At 43.1% G+C, this 15,247-nt stretch overlaps 1 protein-coding gene across 6 annotated transcripts in view; it reads left to right on the forward strand.

The window, feature by feature from the left end:
* Window positions 1-15,247, forward strand: part of LOC128352848 (enoyl-CoA hydratase EchA19-like) — a 62,720-nt gene that overhangs the window by 14,960 nt on the left and 32,513 nt on the right. For 4 of the 6 annotated variants that reach the window (XM_053313342.1, XM_053313338.1, XM_053313337.1 and 1 more), the window contains one exon: window positions 9,924-10,091. In XM_053313342.1, the coding sequence (XP_053169317.1) occupies window positions 9,962-10,091 (130 nt within the window). In that variant the 5' untranslated portion in view covers window positions 9,924-9,961. Of the gene's footprint in view, window positions 1-385; window positions 619-9,923; window positions 10,092-15,247 lie in introns of those variants that run through there. The other 2 variants (XM_053313336.1, XM_053313341.1) reach the window with 2 other exon arrangements.

Here is a 15,247-nt window from a genome sequence, read left to right on the forward strand (position 1 = left end):
TCTGCAGCATATTTCTTGACTGCTGGATCCTTTACTGATCCTAAAAGGCCGAAGCTTCCACCACATCAATGTCTTCATTGTCAGTTCTGAGGCTGGTTGCTCTACCCGTTGTCATTAGCTTAGTCTTCAGTTTTCACAGATACATGGTGATCTCATAAACATTATTCCATTCAGAGAGTAGGCGAAAAATGGAGAGGAATGTCCGAGGCAGGCAGTTTTGATAAAGAAAACAATGTATCCCCCCCACCCCATCATGTTCCCAGCCAATACATAAAATACAGTATGCAGCTACAATAAGATTGCAGTTTGCAAGGGATGCTTGGAAGGGGGCGCTAGAAGGTCACTCTGCTTTCAGAGACAGGGAAAACGTTTACTCCACTAGACGCCGGCGCAGTTGTAGTAGAAGGCGTGGCCAAGTTCAATGTTGTTTGGAGCTCTCCCGATTGTCTTAACTCTAGGCGTTTGAAATGTTCGGGCAGTTCCGGCGCCCGTTCTCGCCTCTTCTCTGCAGAGGAGTCCTGAATAGCTCCAGGTCAGCGCTAACAGCGAGTTACACAGGGCCTTCTGTAATGCACCCGAGCTCAGCTACTTCAAGTGCAGGAGAGCCACCCAGAGAAGGTGTGTACTTCTGGTTTCCTTCCTGTGTTAAGCCCAAGGCACCGCTTGTCTGGGCAGGGAAAACTACCTGAAGGCATGAGGAGGCTGAACAGATTTCCATAACTTTTGTCCCACGCCGACAGGGAAGGGACAACGCGTCACCGCCTGCTCTTTTACTGGAGTTGTTTGGATGTCACTCTGTTCTGCAACCTCCAAGCGACACCTGCTGGCCACGTTTCTGTGCCGCAAGGAAGTGAGAGAACAGAAATCCCGCAAGTGCAGATTTTCTATTAGCTGTCATTGCATGTTGGGAGAAGCTGCACCTGCAGATGTTTTGCTTGCATGCAGTACAGAAACACTGCCAGAAAAAAAGCTGGCAAACTTAGCCTCTGCCAGGAACAACAGAGTGTGTCATCTGTGTTTATTAAAGAGCGATAACCTATTTGAGATAACCTTTATGATCCCGTTTTATTTAGCATTGGAAAGTGTTTTGCAAAGAATGGTGGGGTAGGGATGACCGGTTGAATTTTTGACTGATGCAGATTTCTCCAGCCTGCAGATACAGTGATGGAAAGAGCCTCACCTGCTGAATCTGTGCCTCTCATGTGACACAGCCCCTGAGTGGCAGGTGGGGAGGTGGAAACTCTAGTTGATATAATAATATGCCACGTACTAGGGAAAGGCCATGTGTGAGTGTATGTGTGTAATGGGTTCTAGCTAACTACTAAATCTCGGCCAGATGGCATATCTGGTGGTTGTATATTACCAGTTAAATAATGAAAGTTGGACCCTTAAGATCAAGATTATTTAAACGCTACAAGATTTTATTTCACTCCTCTTCTGATTTACAAGCCTTTACGACACATGCTACAGTCATTTTACTATTTAAAATGTCATGTTCAGATCCTGTGCACAGTTATGTGATTAATTTCCATGGAAATAAATGGGAATTAAGCTTGTCTAATGACTTGTTGGCAGGATTGCCACTCTGATGAATACTCTTTTAATGCATAAAGTGTGTTACAACAGTTACCCTTTCTCATAAGCATCATGTGGTATATAAGTTTAATACACATTTCAGATGTGGAAACAAAGTTGAAAAAGGGACTTGCCTAAGGATCACCCAGTGGGTTTATGGCTCATTGGGGATTCTCAACCAAGTCTTCCAGGCATGAAAGTCCATGAAAGAATGTGAGGATTGGGCATGGATAATCCATGCTGGCTGGCCTAAGATTTTGTTTTCAGCCTTGATAGCTAGAACAAACTCTCCTTAGAAACATAAATGTTATGCTTGCCATGTTTTCATCAAGAGTTGCTGCTTCTCTTCCCTTCTCTCCACCAATAGTTTGCTTATTTAACAAATTTCTATTTTGTTACATCTCCAGGTGGCTTAAACATATGTCCCTACTGCAACACTGAAATAAGGGGAGGGCCAAACTAGATAAGATGGCAGCAGATCTTTGGTTAGATTTTCTGTCTGTTTTTAAATGGCCACTTGTAGTTACTTGTGGAGGGGGGACCTGAATCAGATTGGGGCTGTGATGCCGTGGGCATTTTTAAAAACTCTTCTGTGTTGTGTAACACTTGTGAGCTGCAGATTACACTGCTGATATAGAAGATTTCATACTGTGTGAAGTAACCCTAACTGCCCGCTGGGTACATTTGTGCAAAACGCGAAGGATCATTTGCAAAGACTGAGGTCCTTCCTGGATTGAGTTAACAACTTTGATGCAAAGAATAGATTTTGACTGCTGAAGCTGCCCAGTGCCTAAATAAAGTTGCTTCAGGGGTCATTAAGCATTGATTAATGCAGTGTTATGATCCTGCTGAACCCTCTTCATATTCTAGCTCTTGGTGCTTAATTTTTTGTATAGGGGATCTTCCTTACTAATGCCAAGATCTGTTGTTCATAGATTGTAAACATGTTCATAATAAGCTTTGTGTTATTTCTCTTTACGTGGTTGAACATCAGCAAAGAAGTATATCATTAAAGAGCTTATTATATTTATCAAGGCTTTTCTTTTTAAAAGAACTACAGTAAAATAAAATAGCTAAGTGCCTTTAGTCCCCTACAAATAGTTTTATTAGCTGTGAGAATAACAACTGTTTTTAATCATCAAATGAATAATTCCTATTGTTTTGTGGAGGGGAAAGAATTGTCTCATAACTGGCTAAAGTCACTGATGGAAGAGCAGACAAATTATAATTGTAGCTGCTTTGGGGTGAGCAATATCAAGATGTGGAGTGATGATATAAGCAATGAAATATTGAACATCTATTCTCAGGTAGCAACTCAGAATAATTCACTGGATAATTTGGACTGAGGGTGTTTCAGTAATGTAGCTTGTATCTCATGAGCTAGGTTAAAACTACCAGTGCCCTTTATATATGTTGGAAACAAGAAGTATGTGGGTTAGTTGTGTTTTATATTGTCTTCATAAATATAAAGTTGAGTTTGTGTTTCTTTCCTTGTATTTAGATTTAGAAGCTAGCTGTTCCCACCTTGGTCGCATTTAGCATGCACATCTCTCCACAGGAGATAAATGCCCAAGTTCCCATTTGGGTGTTACAAAGAGATTCCTATTTCTCTGCTGAGGATGTGGCATTGATTGCTTTTGCCTTCCAGTGGAAGAAAGGCGACATTGGTTAACTGTCAAGAGTGTGGGGTTTGTGAGTTTTTGGCTAAAAGGAGAACCACAGCAAGGATAGAAGGCTGAGGCTAGGTTTCTGAGAGTTTGCCCCTGGCAGTCTCTCTACTCTGGTTCTGTCAGTGGGTTGTAAGCAAAGCTGGGTGCAATTATAGTGGTAACTGCCTCTTTCTTTATAAACACTTTAAATAACTAATTTCAGCTGAATATATGTTCTTACAAATTAATGAATTTCTGCTGTGCCCCAGCCCATCACTTTTTCACAGCTGTTCATTATTATTAATTCCCAGGAAATGCCCTTGTACATTTTATTCTTATCTAGAATATACTCTCTATATCTTTGAACATAAGAACAGCCCTGCTGGATCTGGCCCAAGGCCCATCTAGTCTAGCACCCTGTTTCGCACAGTGGCCCACCAGATGCCGCTGGAAGCCACAGGCAGGAGTTGAAGGCATGCCCTGTCTCCTGCTCTTACTCCCCTGCAACTGGTACTCAGAGGCATCCTGCCTTGGAGGCTGGAGGTGGCCCACAGCCCTCCGACTAGTAGCCGTTGACAGACCTCTCCTCCATGAAGTTATCCAAACCCTTCTTAAAGCCATCAAGGTTGTTGGCTGTCACCACATCTCATGGCAGAGAATTCCACAAGTTGATTATGTGTTGTGTGAAAAAGTACTTCTGTTTGCTGGTCCTAGATTTCCCGGCAGTCAATTTCATGGGATGACCTCTGGTTCTAGTGTTATGTGAGAGGGAGAAGAATTTCTCTCTATCCACTTTCTTCATCCATGCATGATTTTATAGACCTCTGTCATGTCTCCCCACAGTCGTCTTTTTTCTAAACTAAAAAGCCCCAGGTGTTGGGGTTTATTGTCTAAATAAACAACTAACCAAACCCAAATTGAAGCCAGTCAGTACAGTTCATTGAGGTCATTCACACAATCAAAAACTGTTTCTACCCGGATTTGGGAGCTGTGTGTGTTCCCAATTTTCGGCTGTGTGGAAGCAAGGTAAGAGGAAAACCCCTTAGAAGTGATTGTGTGGAAACGAGGTAGGAGGAAAAGCTACCCAGGTTATCCTCCTACCTTGCTTCCACACAGTCATTTCTACTCAGGTTTTCCTCTAAACTTGCTTCCACACAACCGAAAATTGAGAGCACATACAGCTCCCAAACCCGGGTAGAAACAGTTTTTGATTGTATGAATGACCTCACTGTGTTCATGAAGAAATGGTTAAAAATGACCTATTGGTTTTATCTCAGTTCATATTTTAAATGTATCAATAACATAATGGCACTCGGTCATTCCTTTCAGCTACTTTGGTTAAATTTACAAAAAATGTGGGTAGCTGTGTTGGTTCATTACATGACCACCCCCACCTCCCAAGTCAAAGTAGTAGGGTTGCCAACTCTGACTGAAGCTATCTGGAGATGTTTTCTCAATATTTTTTTCATAATAAAATGAAAAATAAAATCTCCAGGATTGCTTTTATAGTCACTGGTGTCAGATCCTGGAGACTCCAGGCCGATCCTGGAGACTCCACAACTTTTCAGAGTATGATAATGCATTTATTAGGACTAACTAAAATATCATAGATCAATGAGTAAGCTTTTGAGTTCTCGAGAACTCTTTATTGGGCTGGATATTAAGTAAACTCATGGAGGGCAGGGAAGAGACATAAGAACAGTCCTGATGGATCAGGCCTAAGGCCTGTCTAGTCAAGCATCCTGTTTCCCATAGTGCCCACCAGATGCCTCTGAGAAGCTCACAGGCAAGCTGAGAAGCCCACAGGCAAGCCCTTGCTGTTGCTCCCCTGTAACTGGTATTTAGAGGCATCTTGCCTCTTAGGCTGGAGGTGATCTATATCCACCAAACTAGTAGCCATTGATAGATCTGTTCTCTACGAATTTGTCCAAGCTCCTTTTAAAACCATCCAAGCTAGTAGCCATCACCACATACTATGGCAGAGAATTCCATAGATTAATTCTGCGTTGTGTGAAAAATACTTCCTTTTGTCGGTCCTAAACAGCGTTCTCTTTAATGTTTTTTCATGTGCGGGATTAATTTTGTTCTTGGCAGTGTGTGCACCCATGTATTCAGAATGCGGCCTTCCTGATTTAACCTGAGCAGGATCTAAAATTATCTGAGCGGACATCAAAAAATGTGTGAGTGTGCACACCTTGGAGGGAACACTGGTCCTAAATTTCCAGACCATCAGTTTCATGGGATGACCCGTGGTTCTAGTGCTATTGCAGAGGAAGAAAAATGTCTCTCTCTCTACACCATACATAATTTAATGCACTTCTGTCATGTCTCCCTGTAGTAGTCTCTTTTCCAAACTAAAAAGCCCCAGATGCTGTAGCCTTGCCTCATAAGGAAGGTATTCTAGGCCCCTGGTCATCTTGGTTGCCCTCTTCTGCACCTTTTCCAGTTCCACAATGTCCTTCTTAAGATATGGTGACCAGAACGCAGTACTCCAATTCAGGGTGGATTTGATTTAAATCAAACTGATTTAAATCACGATTTAAATCACGATTTAAATCACTAGCAGGGTGGATAAAAATCAAAAAAATCCGATTTAAATCAAAAAAATCAGTTTTTTTTAAATTTAAATTGGATTTTTTTAATTTAAATCGGATTTTTTTTGATTTTTATCCACCCTGCTAGTGATTTAAATCGTGATTTAAATCAGTTTGATTTAAATCAAATCCACCCTGCTCCAGTTGTGGCCGCAGCATAGATTCGTATAAGGGCATTGTAATATTAGCAGTTTTATTTTCAACCCCCTTCCTAAAGATCCCTAGCATGGAACTTTGGCTTTTTCACAGCTGCCATGTACTGAGTTGACACTTTCAACGAGTTGTCCGCCATGATCCCAAGATCTTTTTCCTGATCAGTCACTGACAGCTCAGACCCCATCAGTGTATGTGAAGTTGGGTTTTTTCCCCCCAGCATGCATCGCCTTACACTTGCGTCCATTGAACGGCATTTGCCATTTTATCACCCCCTCACCCAGTTTAGAGAGATCCTTTTGGAGCTCCTCACAATCAGATGTGGATTTCACTACCCTAAATAGTTTAGTGTCATCTGCAAATTTGGCCACTTGGCTGCTTGCCCCAACTTCTAGATCATTTATGAACAAGTTAAGAGCACTGGTCCCAGTACAAATCCTTGGGTGGGGGCACACTTCTTACTTCCCTCCACTGTGAAAAATGTTTATTTATTACTACATTGTCCTTCAGCCAGTTACCAATCTGCACTTGAACCTGTCCCCTTATCCCATGACTGCTAAGTTTACTCAAAAGCCTTTGTTGAGGAACTTTGTCAAAATCTTTTTGGAAGTCCAAGTATGCTATGTCAATTGGATCACCTTTATCCACATGCCTGTTGACACTCAAAGAACTCCAAAAGGTTAGTGAGGCAAGACTTTCCCTTGCAAAAGCCATGCTGGTTCTCCTTCAGCAAGCCCTGTTCTTCTATATGTTTAACAATTTTGTTCTTAAGTATGCTTCCAATCAGTTTACCTGGCACAGAAGTTAGCTAGTCGGCCTGTAGTTTCCCAGATCCCCCTTGTATCCCTTTTTGAAACTGGGAGCTACATTAGCTACGTTCCAGTTCTCTGGTATAGATCCTGACTATAGGGACAAGTTACATATTTTTGCTAGGAAATCAGCAATTTCAGATTTGAGTTCCTTCAGAACTCTTGGGTGGATGCCACCTGGCCCTGGCTATTGGTTAATTTTTAGTTTTTCAAGACAGTTTAAACATCTTCTCATGTCACCTCAAATTGGCCCAGTTCTTCATCCTCCATGTCTGAGAAGTTCAGTTCTGGAGCGGGTATATGGTCTGTATCGTCTGCTGTGAAGACAGATGCAAAGAACTCATTCAGCTTCTCTGAAATCTCCTTAACCTCAATAATAATCCCTTTCTTGCCTGTTCTGGTAACACACCCTCATCAGGTAAGGTGTGTTACCAGAACAGGCAACTGCCAACTGCCTGTCCAACTGCCTCCCTGGCAGGTTTTCTGCTTCTTTAAATAAGTTTTTGTTATCCCCTTTGACACTTCTAGCTATATGCTCCTCAAACTCTCATTTTGCATCCCTTATTGTACCCTTGCATTTCTTTTGCCAGTGTTTATGTTCGTTTCGATTCTCTTCATTTGGGCAGGCCTTCCATTTTCTGAAGGAAGTCTTCTTCCCTTTTATAGCTTCTCTGACTCTTCTTGTTAGCCATGCTAGCATCCTCCTCAACTTGGTGGTACATTTCCTCCTTCTTGGTACACTCTATCTATCTATCTATCTATCAATCATATTTTTATACCACCTGATATGTGCATTTCTAGGCAGTGTGAAAAAATTAAAACACAATATAAGAGTAAAAACACAAAATAAAGTAAAAACAATCTCATAGGATAAAAACAAATTAAACAGTTTAAAATTAATTTCAGTTAAAAGCCTGAGAAAACAAGTGCGTCTTGAGGGTGTTTCTAAAAGCAAACCGAGAAGGAGATGCTCAGGGAGCATATTCCAAAGCCCTGGGCAGCCCAGGCCTGAGTCGCCACCAAACAAGCTGGCAGCAACCGTAACTGGACCTCTCCAGAAGATATTACTAGGCGACAGGTTTCATGACAAAGAAGGTGCTTTCTTAAATACCCAGGGCCCAAGCCATTGAGGGCTTTACAGGTAATAACTAGTATTTTGTATTTTACTTGGAAACCTATTGGCAGCTAGTGCAGTTCTTTTAAAATCGGTGTCATATGGTCCCTTTGGGTTGCCCAGAGACTAGGCTGGCTGCCACACTCTGTAGCAATTGTAGTTTTCGGTAGGGATGTGCACAGAACTGTTCAGAGGCCCTTTATGGGCCTCCAAACCAGTTTGAAGGCGGTGGGGATGCTGCTTTAAGGGGGGGGTGCACTTACCCCTCCTGCTGCTTTTCTGCTGCTGGTGTCGTTTAAGACAGCTGATTGGGGCAGCAGTGTACCTCCCTGCCGCCCTATTGCCCCGTTGGCCAGATATGGCTGGAAGTCCCCAACACGCCTGTGCGCACCAGCACTGTGCGTGGGTGACGTGCACGTGTGCCTGCTGGCGTGCACAGGCGCATCGGGGATGTCCAGCCATATCTGGCCAACGGGCGGCAGGGAGGTACGCTTCCGTCCCAATCAGCTTCCTTAACAAAGGATGCCGGCATGGAAAAGTGGCGGGAGGAGTAAGTGCACCCTCCCCTGCTCTTAGAGCGGCACGCCCACCGCCTTTGAACTGCCCCATCGCGGTTCCATGCACATCCCTAGTTTCCGGACAATGTACAAAGGCAGCCCCATGTAGAGTGCATTACAGTAATCAAGCTTGGAGGTTACCAGCATCTGCACCACTGTTTTAAGGTCATTTACCTCCAGAAATGGACGTAGCTGACATATCAGCCAATAGGGATGTGCACAAATCGACAGTCAAAATGAATAGAAGAAATGAAGGTATGTAATGAATCATCATAGGGATTCACTGAGGGGAAGTTATTATACACCAAAGAATCCAAACTCTTGAAAAATAATGACTGCACATTTTGCTCCATAACTCCACTTCTACAAGGGCTAGAATTTAGCTTAAAAAAAAATTTTTTTTTAATGAAAGCTGGGAATCTGGTGGAGTTAAAAGAAGGGATCTAAATCTCCAATCAATTCGAATCTAATCAGGTGTGATTCGATTTGGACCTGAATCTAGCCAATGGACCACAGTAGTGGTTTGTTTTGTCTCCAAATCACCCGAATCAACTAGATTTGGGTACCAATAGATTTGTACCCAAATCAGTTTGCACATTCCTATCAGCCAAAGCTGATAAAAAGTGCTCCTGGCCACTCCCATTCCAACTGAGCTTCTGTTATTGTGGTTTTGAATACGTTCCATGCTTTCTGGAGTGATATGACCTGTTTGACTTTAAGGGTGTGCACGGAACCACGGTGCTGCGGTCCGGCACTGGGGTGAGGGGTTCCTTTAAGGCCTGGGAGGGTTTACTTACCCCTCCCGCCGCTTTCCTCCCTCTGGTGCCCGTATTTCATGGAGTAATTTCTCTTACAAATTGGGCATGATGGAATTTCTCTTACTGCTTTGCTGCAAAGCGGAAGAAGGGGCGGCAGGGAGATATCCTGCTGCTCCGTTTACTCAAGAAAGTACATGCGTGCGCGCGTGCACACACACAAGGCTTCTTAGAGCCTCTTGCACTGCATGCCAAGCAGGGGAAGGGGCAGCAGGGAGGTATCCTGCCGCCCCATTACTAAAAGAATTGCTGCAGCAGAGAGCGCCGGAGAAGGGGCGCTCAAAGAAATAGTAAGAGAAATTACTCCATGAAATATGGGCACCGGAGGGGGGAAAGTGGTGGGAGGGGTAAGTAAACCCTCCCGCGCCCTTAAGGGGACCCCCCACCCCCAACCGCCCATGTCCAGACCGGTCCGGAGGCCTGTAGAATGGCCTCCGGACCGGTCCGGGCACATCACTACTTGACTTTCCCTTTCAGCTTCCTTTTTATCAGTCCCCTCATTTTTGAGAAGTTTCCTCTTCTGAAGACAAATTGGGCATGATGGAAAAAACCCCAAAGTCTATAGTTTACTAACATTATATCTGCTTACTATAGTAACTGATGACCTTTTAAAAGATGGAATTACAGATCAGGGTTCTGTGTTTCCTGTTATCTTAGGGAGAAAGAATGTAATTACTGAAATTTGTGGAACCATAATGACAATAGGCATTAACAGGCCAGAAGCCAGGAATGCTGTGAACCAGGAGACTGCAAGATTGCTGCTGCAGGCTTTCGAGTCGTTTGAAGAGGATAATTCACTGACTGTGGCAATACTTCATGGACTGGGTGAGGCTTATGTGTTTCAGTTTGCTGATATTCATGCCAACAGGGCAATTTTACATCTTACAATTTATTATTATTATTATTATTATTATTATTATTGTAAACTGTTTTGCATAAATAGAGAGCTGTTTTGGTTCATTAGAAAAGATTGAAACTCTACAATGTTGTTAATTCATTTACAGGTGAATCCCATTATTTGCGAGGGTTCCGTTCTTCCCTACAACTGCAGATAACGGGGCATTAAAGTCAATAGGATGTGGGGGGTGTTAGGTTCCTGGAGGTTGGAAAATGGTTTTTAAAAGGGCCCAAAACATGAAAAACAGTGAAATAAAGTGCCCTACTGTGCTCTGCGGGTCTCCAGCTTTCCAGGAATGACCCCCCCCCCCACAAAGTCCAAATTGCTCCATTTGTCTGTGAAAAATCATGGGAAAATATGTTTTTTCTTTAAAAACGAGCCACAGAATGGCTCCTGTACTTAAAACGATGACTAGAAATGACCTCTGAGATCATTTCCGGGCACTGAACCTGCTGTTGCCAATACACGGAATTAACCCTTTGCTCACCCCCCCCCCACACCGGCATATGCTGAGGTTGGGTGTCAAATACCCATCGGGGAGGTTGGATCTGTGAATGCTCAGGTTCTCTTGTTTTGGGACCAATGAATGTGACACAATCTTAAGCAAGCTTTCATATTCTCCAGAGCTCTTTATCAAGCTGGATTACAAACAAAGCAAAAAAGGGGTGATGGTAGCTGAGCATAACATCATAGCCCTGAATGCCTACAGTTTTAAGATGAAGGCCAGTCTAAGATGCCTTCATCTAAGATGAAGGCAAGGAGCAGATATAGAAGATAAACATGGTGGTCTTTATATTTGCAAAGATGATTTTTGGTGATGTTTGTTTGAAATATTTATACCTTTCAACAAGCTCAAGATGGTTAGTGGTATACAAGGCTGAGAATCAATAGAGAGAGGAGAGCTGGTCTTGTGGTAGCAAGCATGACTTGTCCCCATAGCTAAGCAGGGTCTGACCTGGTTGCATATGAATGGGAGACTTGATGTGTGAGCACTGCAAGATATTCCCCTCAGGGGATGAAGCTGCTCTGGGAAGAGCAGAAGGTTTCAAGTTCCCTTCCTGACTTCTCCAAGATAGGGCTGAGAGAGATTCCTGCCTGCAACCTTGGAGAAGCCGCTGCCAGTCTGAGAAGACAATACTGAGCTAGATAGACCAATGGTCTGACTCAGTATATGGCAGTTTCCTATGTAATAGAAGCCAAATTGGTAGTATTGCCAACTACAGACTTGGAGGGCTTTTGTACCATGCCCAGTAGTATGTGAGAGTGAGTTTGGACTAGATTATGCTGAATCACTGCATACTGATTGCTGTCTTCCATTTATAGCTAACATTCAGTTTTGTCAAGCAACATTGTGGTTGGTGGTTGGTGGAGTACTCTCTGGGAGTGTCTGTCAGAACTGCTATGTTAGATTTTGTTCATAATGGTACTCTTATGATTTTTGACTTCACTGCTCGGAGAGCCTAGGGTTGTGGCTACATTATGCTGGCACAAGCTCGCACAAGCGCTGGTTCTGTGAAGTAGGGACCGCTGGTGGAGTTATACCATTGGACTGGTCCACCTGGCTTCAATCCTAAGTACACATACTTGCACTGCAAAATCACTGCGACTAACTTCTAAGAAAACTGTGGTTGGGATCACCCTGTTAGTCAGGGCCAAACTGGACGTGACTTTAAACACATCATTTGGTGAAATACTTCCAGGCCCCCTGAAAGCAATACTTTGAAGTGGAAACTTGAAACCTGCAATTTCTTTGCCACAGCCTGAAGGGATTGGCTATGATGATAAGAGAGACTGATTATTGTCCTAAGTTTCACACACTTAAGTAATGATCATTGCACACTTAAGTAAGATCATTGCAGCTATTAACATGACAACATAACAAGTTTTCAGAAAACAGCAAAACAGACCTGGTTTTCTTTCTCTTTCCACCCCATTCCTAAGAATATGGTCTACCCAACATTCTGCTTTCTAATTACTGTATTTACTTTGTTCAGATCGAAAAGTAATATTCAGTTGGAATTGGAAGCAGCTGCATTATTGAAAGGATGGAGATTACAGTTGGAAAGATTTTTTTTTTTCTTAAGAAGATTCATGTATATTTATATCTTTTTAAGCTTTGTCCCCCAAGGATGTTTATACATAAGGTTATTTATAGAATACTGATTTGATTGAGAAAATTATAGTGTTGGGTCTTGAGCCTAAAACAGTGGTCCCATCTGTTAAACACATATCTGGGTGCTGCTGCCTGCTTTGTGGCCTTTATGTGCTGGAGCCAGTGAGTGATTTCTCTACTGTTGCAGAGCTGGCTATTAAAGTAAATACTGTGGGCACCAGTGCTTTGGTTTTCATCATGTTCATGGTACAGTCAGCAACAGTTCTTTCTTCTGCTTCCAATGCACACAAAAGTAACTATTCCTCTGCCACACAAGAAAAGGCTTGAATTAGCTGCTTCTGCGGTGGTGGAGGAAAGAGACACAGTTTTGGTGATAAGGGATGAATTGGAGGGTTACGCTGGTAGTTGGCTTTCAATCATTCAGAATCTTTTGAATAAAATTCTTGGTTGTAATTACACCTAAAAACAAAAGAAGATGCACCCTTATAGAAACATAGCTTTTGTATTTGAAATTATTGAAATGCCATTCCAAAAGGCAGAGTATTCTTGCTGCATTCCCACCCCACCCCCTGGTAAAGTTGGTATTAGATAAGACTAGAAGCCTATAGGGTTGGAACTGGTTGGTTAATTTGACCTAATGTGAAATTCGGCCAACTCAGCCCCACAATTTTTTGGTCTTTGTTGCTCCCTTAGAATTGTCAAGCACAATGCTACACTAACAGCAGTATCCACAAATAGCAAAATTCCTCCCCTATGCACTATTGCCTGTGTGCATACTAAGGACATTTATATTCAGGCACTGAAGCTTTTGGCTATGTCTGAGCAGTTGTGATGACACAGAATGTTCACAAGCATTCCAACTTTGTGGGGAACAAAACTACCAGAATGTTCAGCTTCTGTGAGAGAAAAGAAAGTTGTTGCACAGGGAAAAAAAACTTGTCACACACTTTGTAAGGACAGGAACAGTTTTGTTAGGAAGATTGAAGATCCCTCCTTGAAGGTATGGCAGCCCTGGACAATTTAAATTGGATTAAAGGCGGGCACCTCGGCACTTTCCAGATTACCCGCTGTTCAGTGGTAGTTTACTTCGGCTTGGCAGGATCACCTTGAAACCGTAAACAAAAGTTGTTGTGCAAAGCCATCAGCAGGGGGAGCAGTCTTTTCTAGCTTCCACGAACCTCCTACAACCGGAAAATGCAGGGTTGTGTTGTTGTTTTTACAACATTGTAGCATTGTAATGCAAAAAATAAAACCCGAAAGAAGGCATCACAAATGTGAATGGCACCATGCTGATAGTGCAGGGACTGCAAGGTCAAAACACAGGCAGTACGAAAGCACACTTAACAGACATGTTGTGACACTGTTGTAGGGTGTAATCCTCCCAAGTACCCTGGGGAGGTAATGACTTGTGGTGGCATGGAGTTGAAGAAAAGTGCAGCCAAGAAGAAAATTAGACTAAGGCAAAATGTCATTTAGGGCCTTGAGACCAGATAGGTTGTCTCTTATTGGCATGATTATTGGATCACTTTCAGTCTGTTACTTCTGAAGATGTGGACAAACTGCTTTGGACTGTGTGCCACCCCCCCCCCCCCCGATCTCTTGACCCTTGCCCACCCTGGCTTATTTCATCTGGCAATCATATTATCAGAGAGGGTCTGGTAAATATCATACATGTTTCTCTGAGGGAGGGCAGGATGTTTCCTTGTCTTAAGGAGACTGTTATTAGACCTTATTTGAAGAAACCTGCATTGGGTCCCTCAGAGTTAGGTAATTACAGACCTGTTTCTAATCTCCCTTGGTTGGGCAAGGTGATTGAGCGAGGGGTTTATTCTCAGCTCCAGGAAGTTTTAGATGACACAGATTATTTAGATCCTTTCCAGACTGGCTTTCAGGTGGGCTTTGGGGTTGAGACTGCCTTGGTCGGCCTGATGGATGATCTCCAGTTGACAATTGACAGAGGGAGTGTGACTCTGCTGATTCTTTTGGATCTCTCAGAGGCTTTCGATACCATTGACCATGGTATCCTGCTGGGTCACTTGAAGGAGGTGGGATTGGGTGGCACTGTCTTACAGTGGTTCAGTTCCTACCTCTCTGGCAGATTCTAGATGGTGTCACTTGGAGACTGTTGTTCTGAAAAACAGGAGCTAAAGTGTGGGGTTCCACAAGGCTCCATACTATTTCCAGTGCTTTTTAACATCTTTTAACATTTTAACATCTGTTAACATTTTTAACATGAAATGTCTGGGAGTGATTGTCAGGAAGTTTGGTCTGGGATGCTATCAATATGCTGATGACACTCAGATCTATTTCTCCATACCAATAAATGGCATGACCCCCTAAGTGCCTGCCTGGAGGTGATATTGGGCTGGATGAGAGATAACAAGCTGAAGTTGAATCCTAGCAAGGCGGAGGTACTGTCTGTAGGGGGTTGGGATCCAAGAGATGGTTTAGATCTGCCTGTTTTGGATGGGGTTGCACTCCCCCTAAAAGATCAGGTTTGTAGTCTGGGAGTGCTCCTGGATCCCAAACTCTCTCTGGTTTCTCAGGTTGAGGCTGTGATCAGGAGTGCTTTTTATCAGCTTCGGCTGATACACCAGATTCGTCCATTTCTGGAGATAAATGACCTTAAAATGGTGGTACTTCTGCTGGTAACCTCTAGGCGTGACAACTGTAATGCACTCTATGTGGGGCTGCCTTTATACGTAGTTCGGAAACTACAATTGGTACAAAATGCGGCAGCCAGATTGGTCTCTGGGTTTACCTGAATGGACCATATAACACCGATTCTAAAAGAACTGCACTGGTTGCCGATATGTTTCCAAATGAAATACAAAATGCTGGTTATTACCTATAAGGCCCTCAATGGCTTAGATCCAGGGTACTTAAGAAAGCGTCGTGAACCCTGTTGCCTATTAAGATCATACGGAGAGGTCCAGTTATGGTTGCCGCCAACTCGTTTGGTGGCAACTC

This window comes from Hemicordylus capensis, chromosome 4, assembly GCF_027244095.1.
Source record: "Hemicordylus capensis ecotype Gifberg chromosome 4, rHemCap1.1.pri, whole genome shotgun sequence".
Classification (NCBI taxonomy): Eukaryota; Metazoa; Chordata; class Lepidosauria; order Squamata; family Cordylidae; genus Hemicordylus; species Hemicordylus capensis.